Here is an 18,378-nt window from a genome sequence, read left to right as displayed (position 1 = left end):
ACGGAGCCGTGGAGTTTGACAGGTATGGAATCGGTTTAAATATATTACAAACGGATTACCTCATGTGCGGTCCCTTCTCAAGGTTTCTCCATTTTCCCCATGTTGTTTTCCTTGCCCTAATGGAAGTTTTAGATCATTGGATGGTGTAATAATAGTGTTGTATGCAATAATCTATGGTCTGTGCAGCCCTTTGGGACTCCTTGTGATTAAGGACTATACAAATAAACGTGACTTGACTTGACTCAACTAGGCTCACACATAAGTGGTGTTTATTACATAGTACAGCCAGTTTTGGGACAAATGCGTTTCAAAGGAACATGCTCCCGGACTCGATAACTTTTCTAAGTAATGTGTATTGTAACGGTGAGTGTCTGGCTGGGAAAAATCGTTTTTTTTTCAACAAAACGGACAGTGTGTAATACTCAGCGGCTCCTGGTGGTACAAAAACAAACTTTCATTCAGTGACAAAATAACGATGATTTGTATATTAGGCAAAAATACATATAATATCAATGTTAATTTTTATGAAAATAATATTTAGTTTTTCTTATACAGAGTGGAATCTATACCTAAGGTTGGTGCCATGTTTATTTGGCGTCTTGCTGCTTACCCGGGCACTGGTTTTCGTTCACGCTAGACAACAATGCCATCTAGTGGTCAAGTCTTACAAATTGGGGCTTTAAAGTGATGTAACATCCATCCATCCATCCATCCATAAGCGAACAAAGCGGCTTCTAAGGGCTCAGCGACCACTAGGAGGCCCCAAAGAGCGCTTGAATTTTTTGTGTGCCAACTTTGTCCTCATTGTCACCTTCGTGTGTCTGCAACACAATAACTTCTACAGAAATACGACAAAAGTACTACAAAACTAAATATCAAATATAGTGCTTAAAAACAGGGACCTCATGCATTATTTTGCTTTCATTCAGAACAGAGACAATAGTGTAGCAATACTACAAAAATACTATGATAAAAAATCAGGGGTGAGAGTGGTCCTAGGGATCAAATGGACTTAACCATTGCTAAATAATACACTCTGCCCCTTTACAACCGATATTTTACTCTACTTGAAGTCATTTTGGTTTTGCTGTTTGTTTTGATCGCAAACACAGTAATCCCTCGCTGTATTGCGGTTTACTTTATACAGTTTCCATTCCTGGCAGATTTTCACCGTGCGTTGTGTTCTGCAGCAGACAACACACAGTAAATGCTATCACAGGCAGGGTGGGAAGGTCTGTGTGCGTGTGCATGTGTGTGTGTGTGCATGTGTGTGACTGCCGTCATGCGCGCGACTGTGATATTCTGGTGTCTGCTGTCAAACCACCAAAGGGTCCACCAAAACAAACTGTGAAACTGCAACCTAGTATTTCCTTGTTACATTGACAAGAAATTCATCAATTAAATCAGAATCAGAGGAAGGTCAGAGGAGTGCAAAGTAAAACTGATTACTACCGGGTACTCCATGGACTGTTATCGGGTCTGTGAAGAGACTGAGGCGGCGCCAGGAGAGAAAGCCAAAGCGAAGCTGCAGATCCAGCCTACTGCAACGGTTATGTAAAAAGGTACGCCTGTTGAGCCTGTATCTTACCAATCTCAGATCCATTACACATGAAATGGTATGACCTGGAGCTACAAATTGTGGGTAACGGCTACATTCATGACTCTTGTACTTTAACGGAAACTTGACTCAACCCGAGGATTCCCTGATGCTAGCGTGCAGCTAGCTGGCTGCTTACTACATCGCTTTCTTATACGATAAGCCTTCCAATTTTTTTTGTAGTATTGCATAATGACAATAAAGACCATTCATTCAAGTGCAATTCTTTGTTCTGAGTTTGTATTTGTTGATCTGCGGTTGTTATTTTTTACAGCCTTAATTATTATATCTAACTGATATCTAATAAATGAATAAATGTTTTACTTTGCAAGTTTTGACTATGGCAGGACTTGTTTGGAACGTCACCCCAGAGAAAAACAGGGGATTACAGTATATCTTTGGTTTAAACTGTACAATTAAATAATTCAATGCGTTTGAGAAGTGGAACTGTTAATAGGATGGGATCTTGGTTCTTGAAGTCAGACCCGTTGAGAACCCCTGTCATAGAGGGCAAAGAAATGACACATTTTGATTGAATGACTTAAGTTCACCAACAATATTGCATTCATAACTTTTTTAATTTGACTTTTCTAAATTGTGCTAAAAGATGGAATATTTCCGGTCAAATAACTACCAAATATAAGGACGGAAAGGGATATGCGATTCATTTGTTCTTCTCCTCGCTGAAAAGTGTAGAAGGAAATGTGAATCTGTGATCCAAAGCCTGATAATTTAATGCGTTGAACCCGGAGAAATGAGAAGAAGGTGAAACTGATGTGATTTTTGCACTTTGGCATCGCGTCAGACGGCCGCTGAGCTTGTTCCTGCCTGTCCGGACACTTTGGCGTGGCCGTCTTCCTGAATGGCGGCCTTGGCCGGTGAGGGGCTCGAGTGTCGTTGTCTCCTCATAAAGGGGAACACGCTGTCGCATCAGACAATGGAAGTGAAGTTCAGCTGACGTGCATTAAGGAGAGCAACGCAATATGCATGTGAGTCATCACCTTTTCTTTGTCTCCTGAGGAATAATCGCCTTGGCCAGCATGTTCTTGTAAAGGTCAGATTTGAGATATCTGGGATAGGAGTCCTACAACACACACAGACACAAGTTTATTGGACTATTTTTGTGGAGACACTAATGACTGAGGACCACCAAAATATGGTGGTCCCCACCAGGATAATCTAGACCTAGATAACACAGAACACACACTGCAAAAGTTCCATCCATTATCTGGACAGCTCATCCTCAGTGGGGTCGCGGGGTGCTGGAGCCCATCCCAGCTACCTTCAGGCAGTGGGTAGGGGACACCCTGAACTGGTTGCCGGTCAGTCACAGGGCACACAGAGACAGACAACTCACTTGCTCTTTCACACCTAGGGACAAGTTGGACCGGCCATTTCACCTGGCATGCAGGTTCTTAGAAAGTGGGAGAAAACCAAAGTGCCCGAAGGAAACCCAGTCAAGCGGGGAGAACATGCAAACTCTGCACAGGAATGCTGGCAGCTGGATTTGAACCCATGACCTTAGAGCTGCACTGTGGACGCACTTACCACTCACTGCAAAAGTTGTTAACATAAAAACATGCAGAGAGTAATCGTCACAGCCCAGAAGTTTATTGGCTGTTCTACGCCGAGTCTGGAGGTCATTGCTGGCTTTTGATACCGCAGCAAAGCCATCGACATTGTAAAGGACTCTTCCCACCCCGGCCATCACCTCTTTGATCAATTGCTCTGTGGCAGGCGCTACAGGCCCCTTAAAACAAAGGCAAATAGACTCAGAGGCAGTTTTCTCCACAGGGCCATCACCACACTAAACAAGCGTACAAAATTGTGAAACTATAGATCTAGTATAGCGACTTATTTGGGAACGCTAATGTTATTGCACTACTTTTCGTTGCACTATTCTTTAAAATGCACTATTCTTTCATTGCATTATTTTTATAACTAGATTGTTGTAAATATATTTGTCCAGCTATCCTGTCAGTCTTTTATCTTTTATTTTTTATTTTTAAAGTCTTTGTTACATGCGTACCCTGGAGTGCCATCTCTAATCTTGTTGCATACAACATTTCACAACATTGCTATGGATGACTGTAAAGGACCACATTCGTCCTTGAGTTTTGTTTGAGTAAAACTATTTAAATTTGCCTGATCTCTTAAGAAAAATCAAACTTTAAAAGATTAAATAATGCTTCTGTTTTATGTGTACTTAAACAAAAGAGAGAGAGAAGTTGTGTGTATGGACTTGGATGGGTATAGGTGTTGAATGAATTTTGTCCTTGAGTGACACCGTAGCTATAGAAGAGAGGGACAGGTATAGGTGAACCCACAGGTGTTGTTAATTAGGAAGCTGCTTTGTTTTAGCCCGAGCAACAAGGTTTGTTGTGCAGGCTCCAGCTTAAATGTTTTCATTAGCACGAAAAGGACTGTGACAGAAAAAAAAACCATCACAAATATTTCAGCATCCTGGGTGAGCACAGCAAGGTATGTCTGTTTGCTTATTTGTCTAAATATCGTATCCTTGTAGTATTGTGAGTTTGTAATGTCATGTATGAACGCTTGTTTGGATATTAATGCGGAGTTGTGATTGTAGAGTGAAGACTGTGAGCCGGCTTGGTTTTATGTTTGTTTGACACACAGTTTTCACAGTGCTATGTAAAATAAAGAACACCTTAAGCATCAGTCAAGACTTTACAATGACGATAACGAAATTTCAGATTTTCTGCTAGCCGATCGTTTTGTTTATTTATCATTTCATCTTCTTTTAACCCTTTAAAACCCAGTGTTGTAAATGACTTTTTCCCCAAAAATAAATAAAAAGCATAAAAAATACTTTTGAATCATTTGAATCGTTTCCATTAAAATAATGTTGTTATTTTTGTCTCTTTTCAATTTGCATGAGTGCACTGAGCTAAATAAACTGGAGTGGAAATTAATTTCAATCCTTATTTTTGTCATGATTACTGATGTGACTCGACTGTGCCCGCTCATTTGGCGCCAACTGCCGTGGGTTCTGATTGGCTCCCACTCACTATTTGTGTCCACTCCTGTCAATCCCCTGTTGTGCGTACCTCAGTGAATACTAGGCAAGCCTTTTTCAACCCTGACTCCGACCTGTCCCGTTTTTGCACCCGTCTGTCTCCGGCTACGACCTGCTGTGCTCCTGACCACGTCTGTTCTCCCGTCTCGGCTTACGACCTCTTTTTGTTTCCCCGACCACATCTTCTCTCCTGACCTGGCTTTCGACTCGCTTCCGACCACGCCTTGCTCTCCCAGTCCCGGCTACTGACTGTTTTTTGCCGTCCCTGACACCGCCATCGCTCGCTACGTAAGATCCACTTCCGCGTTCAGAGCACAATCCGAGTACGAGAGTGACTTGCTTCCAGCGACCACCGGATCGTGGGCGCAGCCCTTCCTTTTTTTCTTTTAATAAAACTTGTGAGAAACGTAACGCAACTGGGTCCTGTTTCCGTTCTGGTCCTGACAGTTTTGTTTTCTTACAAATGCAAAATTGACAAATACTACAAGAGATTTGATCATAGTGATGGAAAAAAAAAAAATATATATATATATATATATATAATCAAATCCCTCTTGTTACGGCACACATTTTATGCCATAAATTTACAAGTGAAGCCCCCGTCGGAGTGTTTTTTCCACTATGTGGCCCCTGAGCTAAAATTAAATTGACCCCTTTTCTAATGGGAAAGAAATAACAGGAGACAGCCCAAACCTTCTTCATGAGGAAGTAGATGTGCATTTGCGCATCGTCCATTACAAAGCGATGAGGGCGCTGGATTCCCTCCAAGGTCGTGGCCATGGTCTTACTGTCGATGTTCACCCAGCGTGCAGCCCCGGGCGCCAAAAAGTTCCTGTTTTACGATCAATAAAACGGTTAACAGCAAAAGGTAAACATCTCGAGTGATTTTGTGCAAATGGGCGTGAGTGTTCTTACTTGTATATTTCTTCCACCTTCTCTGAGATCTTGGAACTTTCTCCATGCCGAACATCTTCACAGGCTTCCCAGAAACACAGATTCTCAGCTGGTGAGAGAAGGAAAACGAATGGAGAAACGCTTCAATGCAGTAGAGTCAAAAAATGTTGACCTTAAGCACAAAAGGTATGGGGTGCCATGACCACCGTTATAACATCCTGTGACCTGAAACCTACGAAAAGGAAAATAATTTGAAACCTTGAAGGGATCGCACATGAGGTAATCCCCTTTCCAGGATGACTTGGCTGCAACGGATGTTGTGAGCGCCTCAATAGACGATACACAGTCAACATCAAAATTATATATAAAAAAAGACTGAAATCGTGCACAAATTCCAGTTTACAGCAACAATAAGCTTCCTGTCTCAAACTCTCGACCAATGCAGAAGATAATCCCAGGATATGGAACACCACTTTCACAAGAAGGTGACCAACAAGTGGTGTGGAATTGGGTACACATGCACCCTATCTCCCCACACCTGATGGTGATTATCCTGGCCCTTTATAATGACTGTTTGGAGAGCACATGGGGTTGGGTCATTGCAATTTCCATACCCCTTTCATCCTGTCTTATGCTACCATATCAGGTTTTGGCTTTTGTTTATGCATGGGCACTTTACGACTTGTTTTAAGACCTGGTTCGTTTTTGTTTGTTGTTCCTGGTTTTAAATAACAATTAATATTCATTGTAGAGAACACTCGCCTCAGTTCCGACTGTCCTGCATTTGGTGCAACCTCCACAAACATAACAGAATGACCCGACTTTCAAAGGACCCTGTGGGAAGCTTCCACGTCCCTGCCCTGGGGGTGAGGAAAAAAAATCCCTCGGATCTGTACCCTGTCCCAACGACAAGAAATTCCAGTCCTGGTGGAAAGGAGGCCATGCTTCTAGGCCCTGTTCGGACAGAAAAGGACCCTCGACCAACCCTGTCCTGATGTTGAGAAGGCCCCTGTCTCGGATGCTTATGGCCCCGTTTCTGCAGAAATGGGCAAGGGCTACCAGCCGTCCTATGTTCCGGTGGAGAAATTCTGTCTGCTGCAGCCTCCATTAACTTATTTTTTATTTTTTTTGGGCCGTCTGACATTCGGACCTCGACTCGAGGTAATGACTGGATCCGGCACGCCATCTTTTCCCAGAAGGCACCAACACGGTGTTGAACTGAACACACCTGTGGTCAGTCTCTCCACACCTGGTTGTGATTTCCCTGACCCTATTTAAGGACTGCTTGGACAGTAGACTGGGTCGAGTCATTTCCAATTCCATGCCACTTCTGCAATATCACAGTTATCTATATGTTTTGAAACATGGTTTGTTTTTGTTCCTGGTTTTTGTTAATAAATACCATCCTTTGTTGAGGACCTCTATTCCGGCTTCCCTGCTTTTGAGTCCACCTCTGCAAATGGGACGGATTCAACTGGGCATATTATTAAACTTGGTGCTTAAAGGTTGCCCACTATTTGATTTTCTTCTGAGTGTTCCAAAACCAATTTGAGGAAATTAATCAATTTATAAGCCAATAAATATAAAATTTACACGTAAATGTCTGCTTTTGTTTATTCATAAATGCATATAAGAAAATTGGATCAGCCTACTATATAGTTTTTCCTCATGTATATGCAGGAAAGACGCCAACCAAAATGTGTTTAAGAATGTGGGCTTGCTGGCAATCTAAGAACAAATGAAAACATTTTCGAAGCGTTTTTGAGTCCGATTGTTGGGTTTCAGCCAAGTTAATTATGTGACTTGTATTGAATGCGAGCAAAACAGGCTTACTAGAACTTAAAGTTTTTTCCCCAGTGATTTAGCACCGCTGGCTCATCTTTGACCGAAAACAACAACAACCAGATGATAAAAGTGCTGTATCGGAGTCAGATCAGGAGTCTTCTAATCTACTTTATGTGGGGGGGAGCAAACATCTGCCCAAAAACCATCTTGGAGAGGGATGAGCTCCTGGCCATACTTGCCCAAGACACACCATAGGAAATGGTGCCCAAACAACCCCGGCAGTTAAGGCATCCGTGAACCAAAATAATTAAGGTAGCCGACCTTGATATTCTTAAAAAGTCGACATGTCTGAAAGCCAAAGAATAGCTCATTCTAGCAGTCTGTGGTTCTGGAATTGTGTATCATGGCAGGACTGTGGTTCTGGAATTGAGGTTCTATGAAGTTACAGCAATGCTGTAAGTTTGATTTTTGCAATCGGGAAATGGAATAAGAGCTTGCTCTGTCCACTCCACGCATCGGCCCTGTATTGCAGTACCTCCGGGAACGGTGCATTCGCAATGATCGCTGCTTGGCTCTGTGGCTAGGACCTTGACTCAGCCTCTTGGCTGATAGCAAGTGTCTCGGCCCCTTGGCTTTGTAGCGTATTATGATTTGGCCGATAACGAATAATGGATAATTGATAAAGAATATAGAACAATAAACCTTACAAAATCCCCCATCAGCTTTAGGCAGATTAAAATAAATAAATAAATAAAATATTTTCTTTTCTTCCTAACACAATTTTTTTAACCTGAAAGTTTGCCCACCCATGTTCTAAATCAGGAGTCCCCAACATGATGCCAGTGGCCACCAGGGGCTCTCTTGAGGACAGCTGAGTTGCCCGCGGACCCGTTCTGAAAATAACTCATTGTGATTTTCTAATAAAATCTTTTTTTAAGTGGTTGACTGAGTGTATTTAAGCCCGCTTCCAATTATTTACCAGGCAATAACATAGTAACAACTTAGTAATAACATGATTACGTTGTCTTAGAAATGCATATAAAACTAATTAGTGACAAAAGGTAGCTCTCAGCTTGAAAAAGGTTGGACACCCCCTTATCTGGATAATGACACAATTAAAAGATGGACACAATTGTATCATCTTACCACTAAATTCTTTCTCCAGATAAATCATGAACTGTCGTCTCCCCATGTTGTCATTAAGAAGCGCCATGAAACTGAAGCTCCAGCATTCCACTCGTAGCCGGGTCGGAGTGGACACGCTAATTGCAGAAAGATATTGATAAGGAATTCTTGATCTCAACTTTGATTAAAATATCAATACATATTTGAATACCCGGTGAAAAAAATATATGTATTTGGGGTCAGGTTGTACAAAATAAACCTCAAAAACAGTTTTCTGCTTGTTGATTAAGATAATTGTTTGCGTACTTCATCTTGATACTATGTGTTCCTTTTCTGTACTGGACATGCACAAAGTGTACTTTTCATATTTAAATACCATATTTGCCCCACGTAGTTTCACCTTGATGCATGAGCATTCCTATCTCCAAATCTACTTATTGTAACTTTTAATGTTGAGAGTAAAAATAACGTCACTTGATACGAATATATTATGGTTATATATATTTGATATCATATTTGTGACATTAAGTATTGGAGTACTTGTAAAATGTTTAGAAGTAACCTATTTTCACATAAGGAACAGATCCATAATCATTTGCAGTTTCTGCAATATCCACAGCTGTGGTCTCCGACCTAGTGCCCACGGGCCCCCAGGTGTTCCCAGAGGACAGCTGAGGTGCCCGCGGACCTGTTCTGAAAATACCCCACCACTTGTGGTTCATTGTGATTTTCTAGTAAATTATTTTTTTTCATTATGGTTGACTGAGGCAACTTAAGCCTATCTCCTACTTATCTCTCTTCTTCTCTTTCATTTTTATTTTTTTCCTTCTTTCCTTCTTTCTTTCTGTTTATCTCCCTCTTTCATGCTTTCTCGCTCTCTCTTTATGTTTCACTTTTGTTTTCCCTTTAGTTTTTCTCCATTTTCTTTTGCTATTTCTCTTTCTTTTGATTCTGTTGGTCATCCTGTTTTTTCTCTCTCCTACTCACTGTTTCTCTTTTTCTATCTCTTTTTTGTTCACCCTGTCTCTTTTTCTCTCTCTCTTTCTGTCTTTTTTATTTTTCTTTCTATCTCTGTCGATCGGTCTCTCTGGCTCTCCATCTCTTTGTTTCTCTCTCTTTTTCTCTCTCATGCTTTCTTTCTTGCTCTTTCTGTCTCCATCTCTGTCACTCACTCACACACAGACAGGAAACTCACAGCTAAAAAAAGCTGAGCTAACTTTTTGTATCCTCCAAAAATATGATTTTGAACAATCAAGAGTCGAATGTGAAAGGAAAGGATTTCTTTTCTCACATGTCCCCATTCATGGCCCAAAGTGCGGTGTCATCGGAGATCCAGGGATTGCTGGGAAGGCAGCCTTGCATAATGGGATCGTGGCTCTGGTACTGCTCACTGAATTTCAAAAAACTTCCCATTCACACACATACACACAGGCACAGTGAGTGTATTATTGTATTACTGCTTGAGATCATAGGAGTTAATGGGCACTAATTCCAACTTGCCTCAGGAAACATCCATTAGTAGCTCTTCCAGTGAGGGGACTAAGCCTTATGTGTTTGTGCAGTTGTGAAGGAGCGAGGTTGTGTCCATTACACTTTACATTCATTTGAGCACAAGTGTATTTCAACATGACTGACAAGATACATATATCCTTCAGTGTTGGGAATAACACCGTTAGAAATAACGCTGTTACTTTTTTTCAGTTATGCGGTAATGTAACTCATTACTCTTTCTGCCGTTACAACACCGTTATCGTCACAGACGGTCAAAAGCGGTCCGTTACTTTAAAAAAAGCGGTTTTCCACTCTCCTCAAAATTGTTTACGTTATGTCTTTTCGGAGTATGTCACAATTTAAAATAGTGACTAACATATAGCAGAATAGCGATTAGAATATACTAAATGCGAAATCGCCGAAAGAAAAGGCGAATGACGGCTGGTGCGGCAACAGGCTCATGATCCCTTCGAGATGCTTTTTTTCCCCTTGTGATTGGTCAAAATGCATTTTTTTTCAGGGATTCTGTGCCGTTGACTTTGAATTTTTTGAGTATAAAAAAAAGGTTGAATTTGTTTAGTATATTTTCTTTGTACATTTATAAATCTTTTAATATTTTAATTTTTTTTCAGTGTTAATGATTTTGTGTTCATTTTGCTTTATTTCCCCCTCTTTTAAATCATTCCTAAGATTACATAATACATGGTAATATATGGATTATAAAACAAAAACAACCTGAAGTAACATTTGGGAGCCGGGAGAGCGAGGCTCTTTTTTGTAAGCCGAGCTGAAAAAGACGCTTCTCTAAAAGAAGTCGGAATTCCCATCTCTACGACAGACCATTGCAGTTAGATTTGATTTATTAAACTTCACTCTATATTTTTTACTGCTGATTGTTATTTTATTATATTGTTGACTGTTTTATTTGTTTGCACTACAAATGTAGGATAAATGTGACAAGGTTCTATAACACTGCCTGTCTGTTGTCCTCTTTTCAACTGACTCAAATACTGCTTAGAAAATTTCGAATTCTTTCACATATAACGTCTTTTTAAAGTTACGGAAATCATTACTTTCTTTGGTAACTAGTTACTTCTGCAATAGAATAACTCAGTAACTAACTCAATTACTTTTTTGGAAGAAATAGCGAGTAACTATAACTCATTACTTTTTTTAAAGTAACACTGTCCCCCACACACCTTTCAAGGCAAATGGAGGACTTGACGCGGTTTCTTCCAAGGGCCCTCCTGGAAGTTTCAATCTGTAAAACATACGTGAAGCTTGTGAACAAGGAGCAATCGACGTCATTTTTGTTTGAAGGGGAAAATGCAATCAAACACAGTAAAAAATGGGTATATTATTGCTTATTAGTATCAACTGTCTCTTATTAAGGCTCCTCCACAAAATTGCAGCATGATATAAAATGTAAACATTGATTCAAAAGACTAAAGAGGGCAGGCTACTTGTTAAAAAGATAAATACAAAATGAAAAATACTAATACTAATCATAATATTTTGGGAAAGGATAATACCGATTGCAGGCATTGGTTTTGGTGCCTATATCAGAGCGGTTCGAGGTATCCGCAGCCATTTACTCGATATATAACAAATATGCAACCAAAGTTTTTGCGACAACAAATGGCTATTACCTGCATGCAACAATGAGGTAAATATTTTTTTCAAATGTCAAAGCAGCATTAATGGGGATTATACAGACGACTGGTATCAAACGTCACAATTCTTCAATATCATGCCTTGTTCATTAACTGCCATTGATGGCTGATGACGTAAAAAATACAATACTACTGGGGTCTTTGTAAAGAAGCCTCAAATTACAGCACTGTATAACTGATTGATGTTTACCTCTCGTTTGTAGTAATCGCTATCCTTGATCTGTTTAAGACAAAATACGAGAAAAAAGGATCAAAATCAATACAAACAAGTTGTCACTCGATTAAAAACAGAAAACGCAAATTCAAGAGTTGCATATGAAGGGGAAGTCAACCCGAGTATTTTTATTGCAATACTACGTTGAGTGAGGGTCGTATTAGTTCAAACAAAGCGGTTTGATTAATCTTTGTAGGTTTAGCGTTAAGCACCACCTTTATGATTTTTTCCTGGAGCGGCCATGTTGAAACCACTTGAATGTTACCCGGGGGTCAGCTAACAACCAACAACGGTTCTGAAGCGGCGCCTCGATTTGTTACTCGACAGCAAGGGTCAAAATGGCCACCCCCTTAAGTATAATAGCTGAGTTTTTTTGCCTAATGGATATTCTATAACCATCCATCCATTTTCTGCACCGCTTATCCTCAGTAGGGTCCCGGGGGTGCTGGAGCCCATCCCAGCTATCTTCGGGCAGTGGGCAGGGGACACCCCGAACTGGTTGCCAACCAATCGCATGGCACACAGAGACAGACAACCATCCACTCGCTCATTCACACCTAGGGACAATTTGAACCGGCCAATTAACCTGACATGCATGTTTTGGAATGTGGGAGGAAACCGGAGTTCCCAGAGGAAACCCACGCAAGCACGGGGAGAACATGCAAACTCCACCTAGGAGGTTCGATCTCATGACCTCAGAATTGTGCCGCACACGCGCTAACCACTGCGCTGCCGTGCTGCCCCTGATATTTTATATTTGCAAAAATAATTGTAGGAATAATAATACAAATAATAAAATACATCTAATAATTCATATAATAAGAAGATGAAGTAGAAGGTAAAGAAGAAAAAGAAGGTGAAGGTCGAAAAGTAAGATGAAGAAGAAGAAGGTGAAGGTCAAAAAATAAAGTTAAGAGAAATTAGGCAAAAAAAAAAGGTGAAGAATAAGAAGGTCGAAAAATAAGGTGAAGAAAAACAAGGTCAGGAAGAATAAGGTGAAAAAGAAGGTGAAGAAGAAGGTCAGGAAGAAGAACATGAAGAAGAAGGTGAAGAAGAAGAAAAATCTATTCAGCTTGTCAGGCAAAAAACAAGAATATAACGCATTTTCCAGGGTATAAGGCGCACCTAAAAACACCAAATTAGCCAGATAAGTGCATCTTTTCACCTGGTTTGCCTTTTATACCGACAGTATTCACACATGTGCTTTCCTACACCGGGTTTGATGGTATACCACCGTGTTTGAGCAATGGGTGATTAATTGATCATCAACGCTGGCCCAAAGCGAGACGGGATTACTACCCTTTTTAATTTGGTGAGGGCGCCTACATGTTACCATTAGACCACTAGTGGTACAAGTGACATACAAAAATGCATTAGATCTTATTTCATTGTCACACTATTTTTACCCAGCGTGCCGGAAACGCTGATGTTAAAAGTTGGGAGTGAATGGACCCGTGTGGGGGAAGCAGGAACTGAAGGCAGGAGTGCTAAAGACAAAAAAGGTATCTTTTAAATCCAGGACCAAGGTAACAACTGCACATGACGGTATGAAAACAAATGGCATGTCCAAAGAAAATCAAACCTGACCACAGAAAGTGGAACTGAAAAATGCAAGGAACCAAGTAACAAAGAAACGAGAAACAAACACAAACAAACCTTGCATGGTGGTGGAATTGAAATAAAAATGAAAATGAAACGACGAGTTATGAAATGAAAATTTTCCCTCTAAAGAGTTCAGAATAATCGTGTCCAATCACCACACACCTGTGCCCAGTTCAAACCCCAGTTGGGGCTCTCTGGTGGAAGGAGCCTAACATCTCCACTTCTTAACCTAAGCGTCAATTACATTGCAAAAGACAGAAACAGAAGACAGAATGTCTCTCAACAAAATACTACACAAGCTCACTACGTCCGTATCCTTATTAAACACCAACGTTATTGACGCACAGGTAAAAAAGTGGAGAGTTTTACCTGTCAGAATGCATAACAAAACGCACTATGCAAATCAGTGTTTCTGGCACCGTGAGCAAAAATGGTTTGATCTTGAGAGAAGCTCTGGTGCTTTTACGTGGATTATCTGTAGCATTGTTGGTCTAGTGGCAAAATGTCTACATGTCCTACCACCTCCAACCTCGCGGGATCAACGTGGGTTGATTACCTTGTAAACGATGCTATGCAATTTCAATCAGTAACACTAATCGGTTAATCAATTATATCTCATAAGTGTATAAGAAGGGTGCAACGGCTGAGTGGTTACTGCGTCCACGAAACAGTTCTGAGGACATGGGATCAAATCCAGCTACCAGGCTTCCTGTGCGGAGTTTGCATGTTCTCCCCGTGTTTGAGTGGGGGTTTCCCCCGCACACTCCAGTTTTCTCCCATTTTCCCAAAAACTTGCATGTCAGGTTAATTGGCCGGTCCAAATTGTCCCTAGATGTGTTGTCTGCCCTACGACTGCCTTGCAACCAGTTTAGGGTGTCCCCTGCCCACTGCCCTAAGACTGCTGGGATGGGCTCCAGCGCCCCCGCGACCCTAGTGAGGATAAGCAGTACATACAATGGAGGGATGAAAGAGTACAAAGAGCATTATGATTAGACATGGCTCTTACAGTAGACATGAATAAACTTTGTAGCTCTTACTGGACTCTCTAGTTTATGCACCTTATAGTCCTTTGCGCCTTTTTTATAAAAAAAAAATACATTTCTGGTGGGTGCTCCTTACAGTGCGGAAAATACGGTAATTTTCTCAGGTTGACTTCTGCTTGACGATTTCATAAACAATACATATTCAGACTCTTACTTGAGAACAGCACCGCCAGTAAAAACAGAAGAGAAACAAAACAACCTTATGTTAAAACTCTACGTTAAAAAAACAATACGTTGAATAATGTTCAGTGAGGCCTTCACCAATGCCACGCGTAAATTGCAGTTGCTCGGCTTTTCCAAACCCATGTCCAGCACGTTAGGCATCCCTGGCTGAAAGTAAACAACACACATCAGCGCATTAATAATGTGCGTGCTTGTCTTGTTTGTGTGCATGTGGGTTAGGATGAAATGCGTGTGAGCGAGCACTTAGCCCACTCAAAGCTTTCCACGCCACTGACTCAGACTTTTTATCCCCAAGTTTCCTTTTCATTTTGCCCGTGCCCTCGTTCCTAATTTATAAAGGCAAGTCAAGATGGAGTCTCTTCTCCAAAGATTTGTCCTCAGCTTGCCTCTTGTCTGCAAACTGTCCATTAAAACCCATCCCAATGCCACCTCACACTTTCAGTTAAGATGAGAGAAAGTGCAGAATGGGAAATTTGAGGAACAATACAATATTAGATGATGTATAATACGTTTTTTTTTTAAATCCTGCCCACACTCTGATTTTTCTCTGTGTTACTTCACAGCTGTCAGCTGTAGCTTTAACCAGATGGGTTGAATATTTCATGCAGGAGGCAGACTGCGTTAAAGCTGAAAATTACAGCGGTCTTCCAACTTTTATGCCAGGTAAGCTCGGGGTCTCGTTTAGAATATGGATTGCTATGCCTGCATCGTCATCATGATTTCAAAGACACGTTAATACAATTTCTTGATTGCATCTCAAATGAGTGTTTAGGACTTAATGTTGTGTCTGGTGGCCCTGTCTCATTTAAATGGTGGCTCTGTCTGGGACATATACTAGCATTGTGACATGATCGGAGTAATATCTTTTGTGACTGTAATGGTGCTAATTAAAGGAACGCTTTCAGTCAACTAAAAGCCACAGTGTTTAATATTTGACCACAAGATGACACTGTTGTCTAATGCGAACAAAAACCAGTGCCACGGATAGCAACAAGACGGTTGACAAATATGGCAGCGACCTAAGAAGGGATTCCAATACAAATTTTAGACCTATGACTTTTTTTTTGGGATGAAATTACATTTCTGGACAAATTTCAACATATTACCTATGTTTTCTTTTATTGATATTCTCTATCTTTTGTGCAGTTACCCAATGCTAAATCTATTGCACCATGGTCATCCTGAAATGCGATTACCATTTGTGAGGCCCCTTCTCAAGGTTTCTTATTTTCCTTGTGTTGAGGTTTAGAGGTTTTCCTTGCCCGCATGTTGGTTTAAGATCAGGGGACAGTGTAACTGTAACCTGTGCAGTCCTTTGAGACATTTTGTGATTAAGGGCTATTCAGATAAACATGACTTGACTTGACATTGTTATAACAGTTCATTTATGTTGCCTTGTATTCAATTAAATTTTTACTGAATGAAAGTTTTTTTGTACCACTATGAGGTGCTAAATATTACACACCGCGCCTTTAAACCATGCTTACCTTACAATAATGTACACATTGATGTCAACCTCAGCCAATCCCTGCCACTATTAATGATTGCAAGTCCTCCTATTAAGCGATAATAATGAGCCCTATACCATTGCAGTGCGCAGTTAAACGTTGGGAAAATACAAGAAGATGATTGATTTTCAATGTAGAAATTACAGATGTTTTAAGGTGTAGGATTTCTTGGCACAGAATGCTGGAGTTATAAGTAGGAACTTACCGGCGGTCGATTGATGAGCCAATAAGCTTGCTCCTGACACTCCAGAACAATGCGGTCAGCCTTGCGCCTCTGTTTGGATGCTCTAAAAAACAAATACATTGTGAGGTTCTCATTGTATGAATGCATTTGAGATTTGAGTTACTATTTTATGTAGAGTATCCAATATTTGGTCAGAATTTCGTTTCGCAATGTCAGAAAATGATCAAACAATGGCAAGACATGTGACGTGAATACTATGTTTTAAGTCAATCACATAGATATGTTATCTGACGGATTCTGCTGGAATGTGAGGTTGGGGAGGGGGGTGTTCGCTGCATTTGAAAGGTCGCCGTGATAACTCCACAACAGGGGCTCCGCTCCTCCCAGGAGACCGGAACCCAGAGCTGGTACACCTTTCACCTCGCAATGGCAGTCTAAATTTGGCCAGCCAGAAGGCAACAGGGTATATCCTAACAAGAAGAACTGGATCAAAATCCTGGCCGGTCTTGATCAAGTCTCAGCTCAACAAGCAGCCAGAGAGCCTTGCCAAGTCAGCAGCCAAGCTTGATCAAGCTAGTGACCAAACCAGTGGGACAAAGCCAGCGAACTTAGAGACGCTTCAGGCCACCAGCAGTCAACCTCTCCCTCAACACTACGTATCCTGTGGTCCTCGTCCCAACCGTCTCTCAATCCTACCAGGATTCCTCATTGCTCTACAGTTGAGGACACAAAGACTGAGCCGTCATCTTCATCGACGCAGAACTTCTCAGAACATCACGTTGTTGCTGGGTATTGGTATTGGTGTGACGTAATAAGGAGAATTCTATCAAAATACAATAACGTGATAATCAAGCCAACATTGTTGTCTATCCAAATGGTGCCAGTTTAAGTTCTCAACTTCTAGTTGTTTTTGTTTTATTTTCTTATTATTGTTTTGTGTTCTATTCAAGCTTCTTTAGTAGATGATTAGTAAACGAAAAGTCCATAAATCCAAGAGTGTGTGCATCTTGATTAAAGTATATTAAACTATCCAAACGGGAAAAATAATTCACCAAAAGTGTGTGTAGCCACCCTTCAGAATAACCAAAAATGGTTTTTCATCCTGACATAATAATATAAAAATGTATGTGGTTCCCCAAAAAGGCGAGACCAGTTTTGAAAAGAATAAACTCGGCTCTTTAATTCAATTGGTCAATTAATTGTTAGAATAATTTGTTTACCACCCATATTCACTACAATTATATTTTATATGATTGTGTGTATACCTGAGTTGTTCTCTGGCTTGCATCACGACAAAGTCCCAAGTGTGGTTGATCCTCCTGTGCAAAAGACTGTAGCGCTCCTAAAAAATATAGAGCCAAACGATGACCTTTGTAATAGATATTTTTTCTCGGAAAAATATGTAAAGTAGCCTTACAAAGCAATTTTGATGTCTTACCTTTTCAAATTCCATCAGCTCTCCCTGTTTTCTGATGTTCTTTTTTGCCAAGTAGATTGCTTAAGTGTTTAATGGGACAATAGGAAAGATTTACGTCATTAATAGCACAAAATATTACACTGAGAAAAGGAAAAAGGTGAAGATTCTAAGAATGACAAACCATCGTTCAATTGTCACCTCTGCGTTAAATTGTACAGACCTCGTTATTTTTCCCGTTTTTATTGTTCTGTTAGTTTGTAAATTTAAAAAAAAGGTAATAGTGAATAATTGTTGCAATTCAATAATTGATCAAGTCAAATATTGTTGGTAAAGGGGAAAAAATCAATTCTGATTAAAATGAACAGGGAAATAATGAAAACAAATACAAATTTGTTTTTCACATTTATCTTACTACAAGGAATAGTGCAAGGTGAGAGGAACCACTTTACTTCTGTTTTAGTGTACTTTATTTCATTTGAACGTCTCCAAAGCCCTTTTCTCACTATTATTATAAATAGTATTGGATGTTGCAATGCAAAAGACATCTTTGCCAGTATCCCAAATTTATGTGACAAAGCTCACTAGGAAGTAAAAATGCAGGTTTTGCCACTCACTGAATTTTACA

General features: G+C 40.4%; 2 protein-coding genes and 1 pseudogene across 4 annotated transcripts in view; 2 read left to right on the top strand and 1 right to left on the bottom strand.

Moving 5' to 3' along the window:
- Positions 1-247: 247 nt before the first annotated feature.
- rgs11 (regulator of G protein signaling 11) overlaps positions 248-18,378 on the bottom strand; it is a 32,187-nt gene continuing 14,056 nt past the window's right edge. The window contains exons 6-17 of the mRNA XM_088334914.1: positions 17,775-17,833; positions 17,602-17,678; positions 16,358-16,439; positions 14,723-14,791; positions 11,793-11,816; positions 11,129-11,190; positions 9,730-9,843; positions 8,460-8,575; positions 5,550-5,637; positions 5,328-5,466; positions 2,599-2,681; positions 248-2,519 (exon numbers count right to left, since the gene is read on the bottom strand). Coding sequence (XP_088191040.1) covers positions 2,399-2,519; positions 2,599-2,681; positions 5,328-5,466; positions 5,550-5,637; positions 8,460-8,575; positions 9,730-9,843; positions 11,129-11,190; positions 11,793-11,816; positions 14,723-14,791; positions 16,358-16,439; positions 17,602-17,678; positions 17,775-17,833 — 1,034 coding nt within the window. The 3' untranslated portion in view covers positions 248-2,398. The remainder of the gene's footprint in view (positions 2,520-2,598; positions 2,682-5,327; positions 5,467-5,549; positions 5,638-8,459; positions 8,576-9,729; positions 9,844-11,128; positions 11,191-11,792; positions 11,817-14,722; positions 14,792-16,357; positions 16,440-17,601; positions 17,679-17,774; positions 17,834-18,378) is intronic.
- The window catches only part of ints15 (integrator complex subunit 15), a 38,190-nt gene continuing 23,727 nt past the window's right edge, over positions 3,916-18,378 (top strand). Inside the window, exons 1-2 of one of the 3 annotated variants that reach the window (XM_088334915.1) lie at positions 3,916-4,078; positions 15,208-15,307. The gene's annotated coding sequence lies outside the window, so the exon portion shown is untranslated. The remainder of the gene's footprint in view (positions 4,079-15,207; positions 15,308-18,378) is intronic. The other 2 variants (XM_088334919.1, XM_088334917.1) reach the window with 2 other exon arrangements.
- Positions 7,746-7,870, top strand: LOC148374297 (U2 spliceosomal RNA; annotated as a pseudogene).

This window comes from Urocampus carinirostris, chromosome 1 (assembly GCF_059441175.1).
Source record: "Urocampus carinirostris isolate Australia breed hairy pipefish chromosome 1, RoL_Ucar_1.0, whole genome shotgun sequence".
Lineage (NCBI taxonomy): Eukaryota > Metazoa > Chordata > Actinopteri > Syngnathiformes > Syngnathidae > Urocampus > Urocampus carinirostris.
This window is presented reverse-complemented; position numbering and strand designations above follow the sequence as displayed.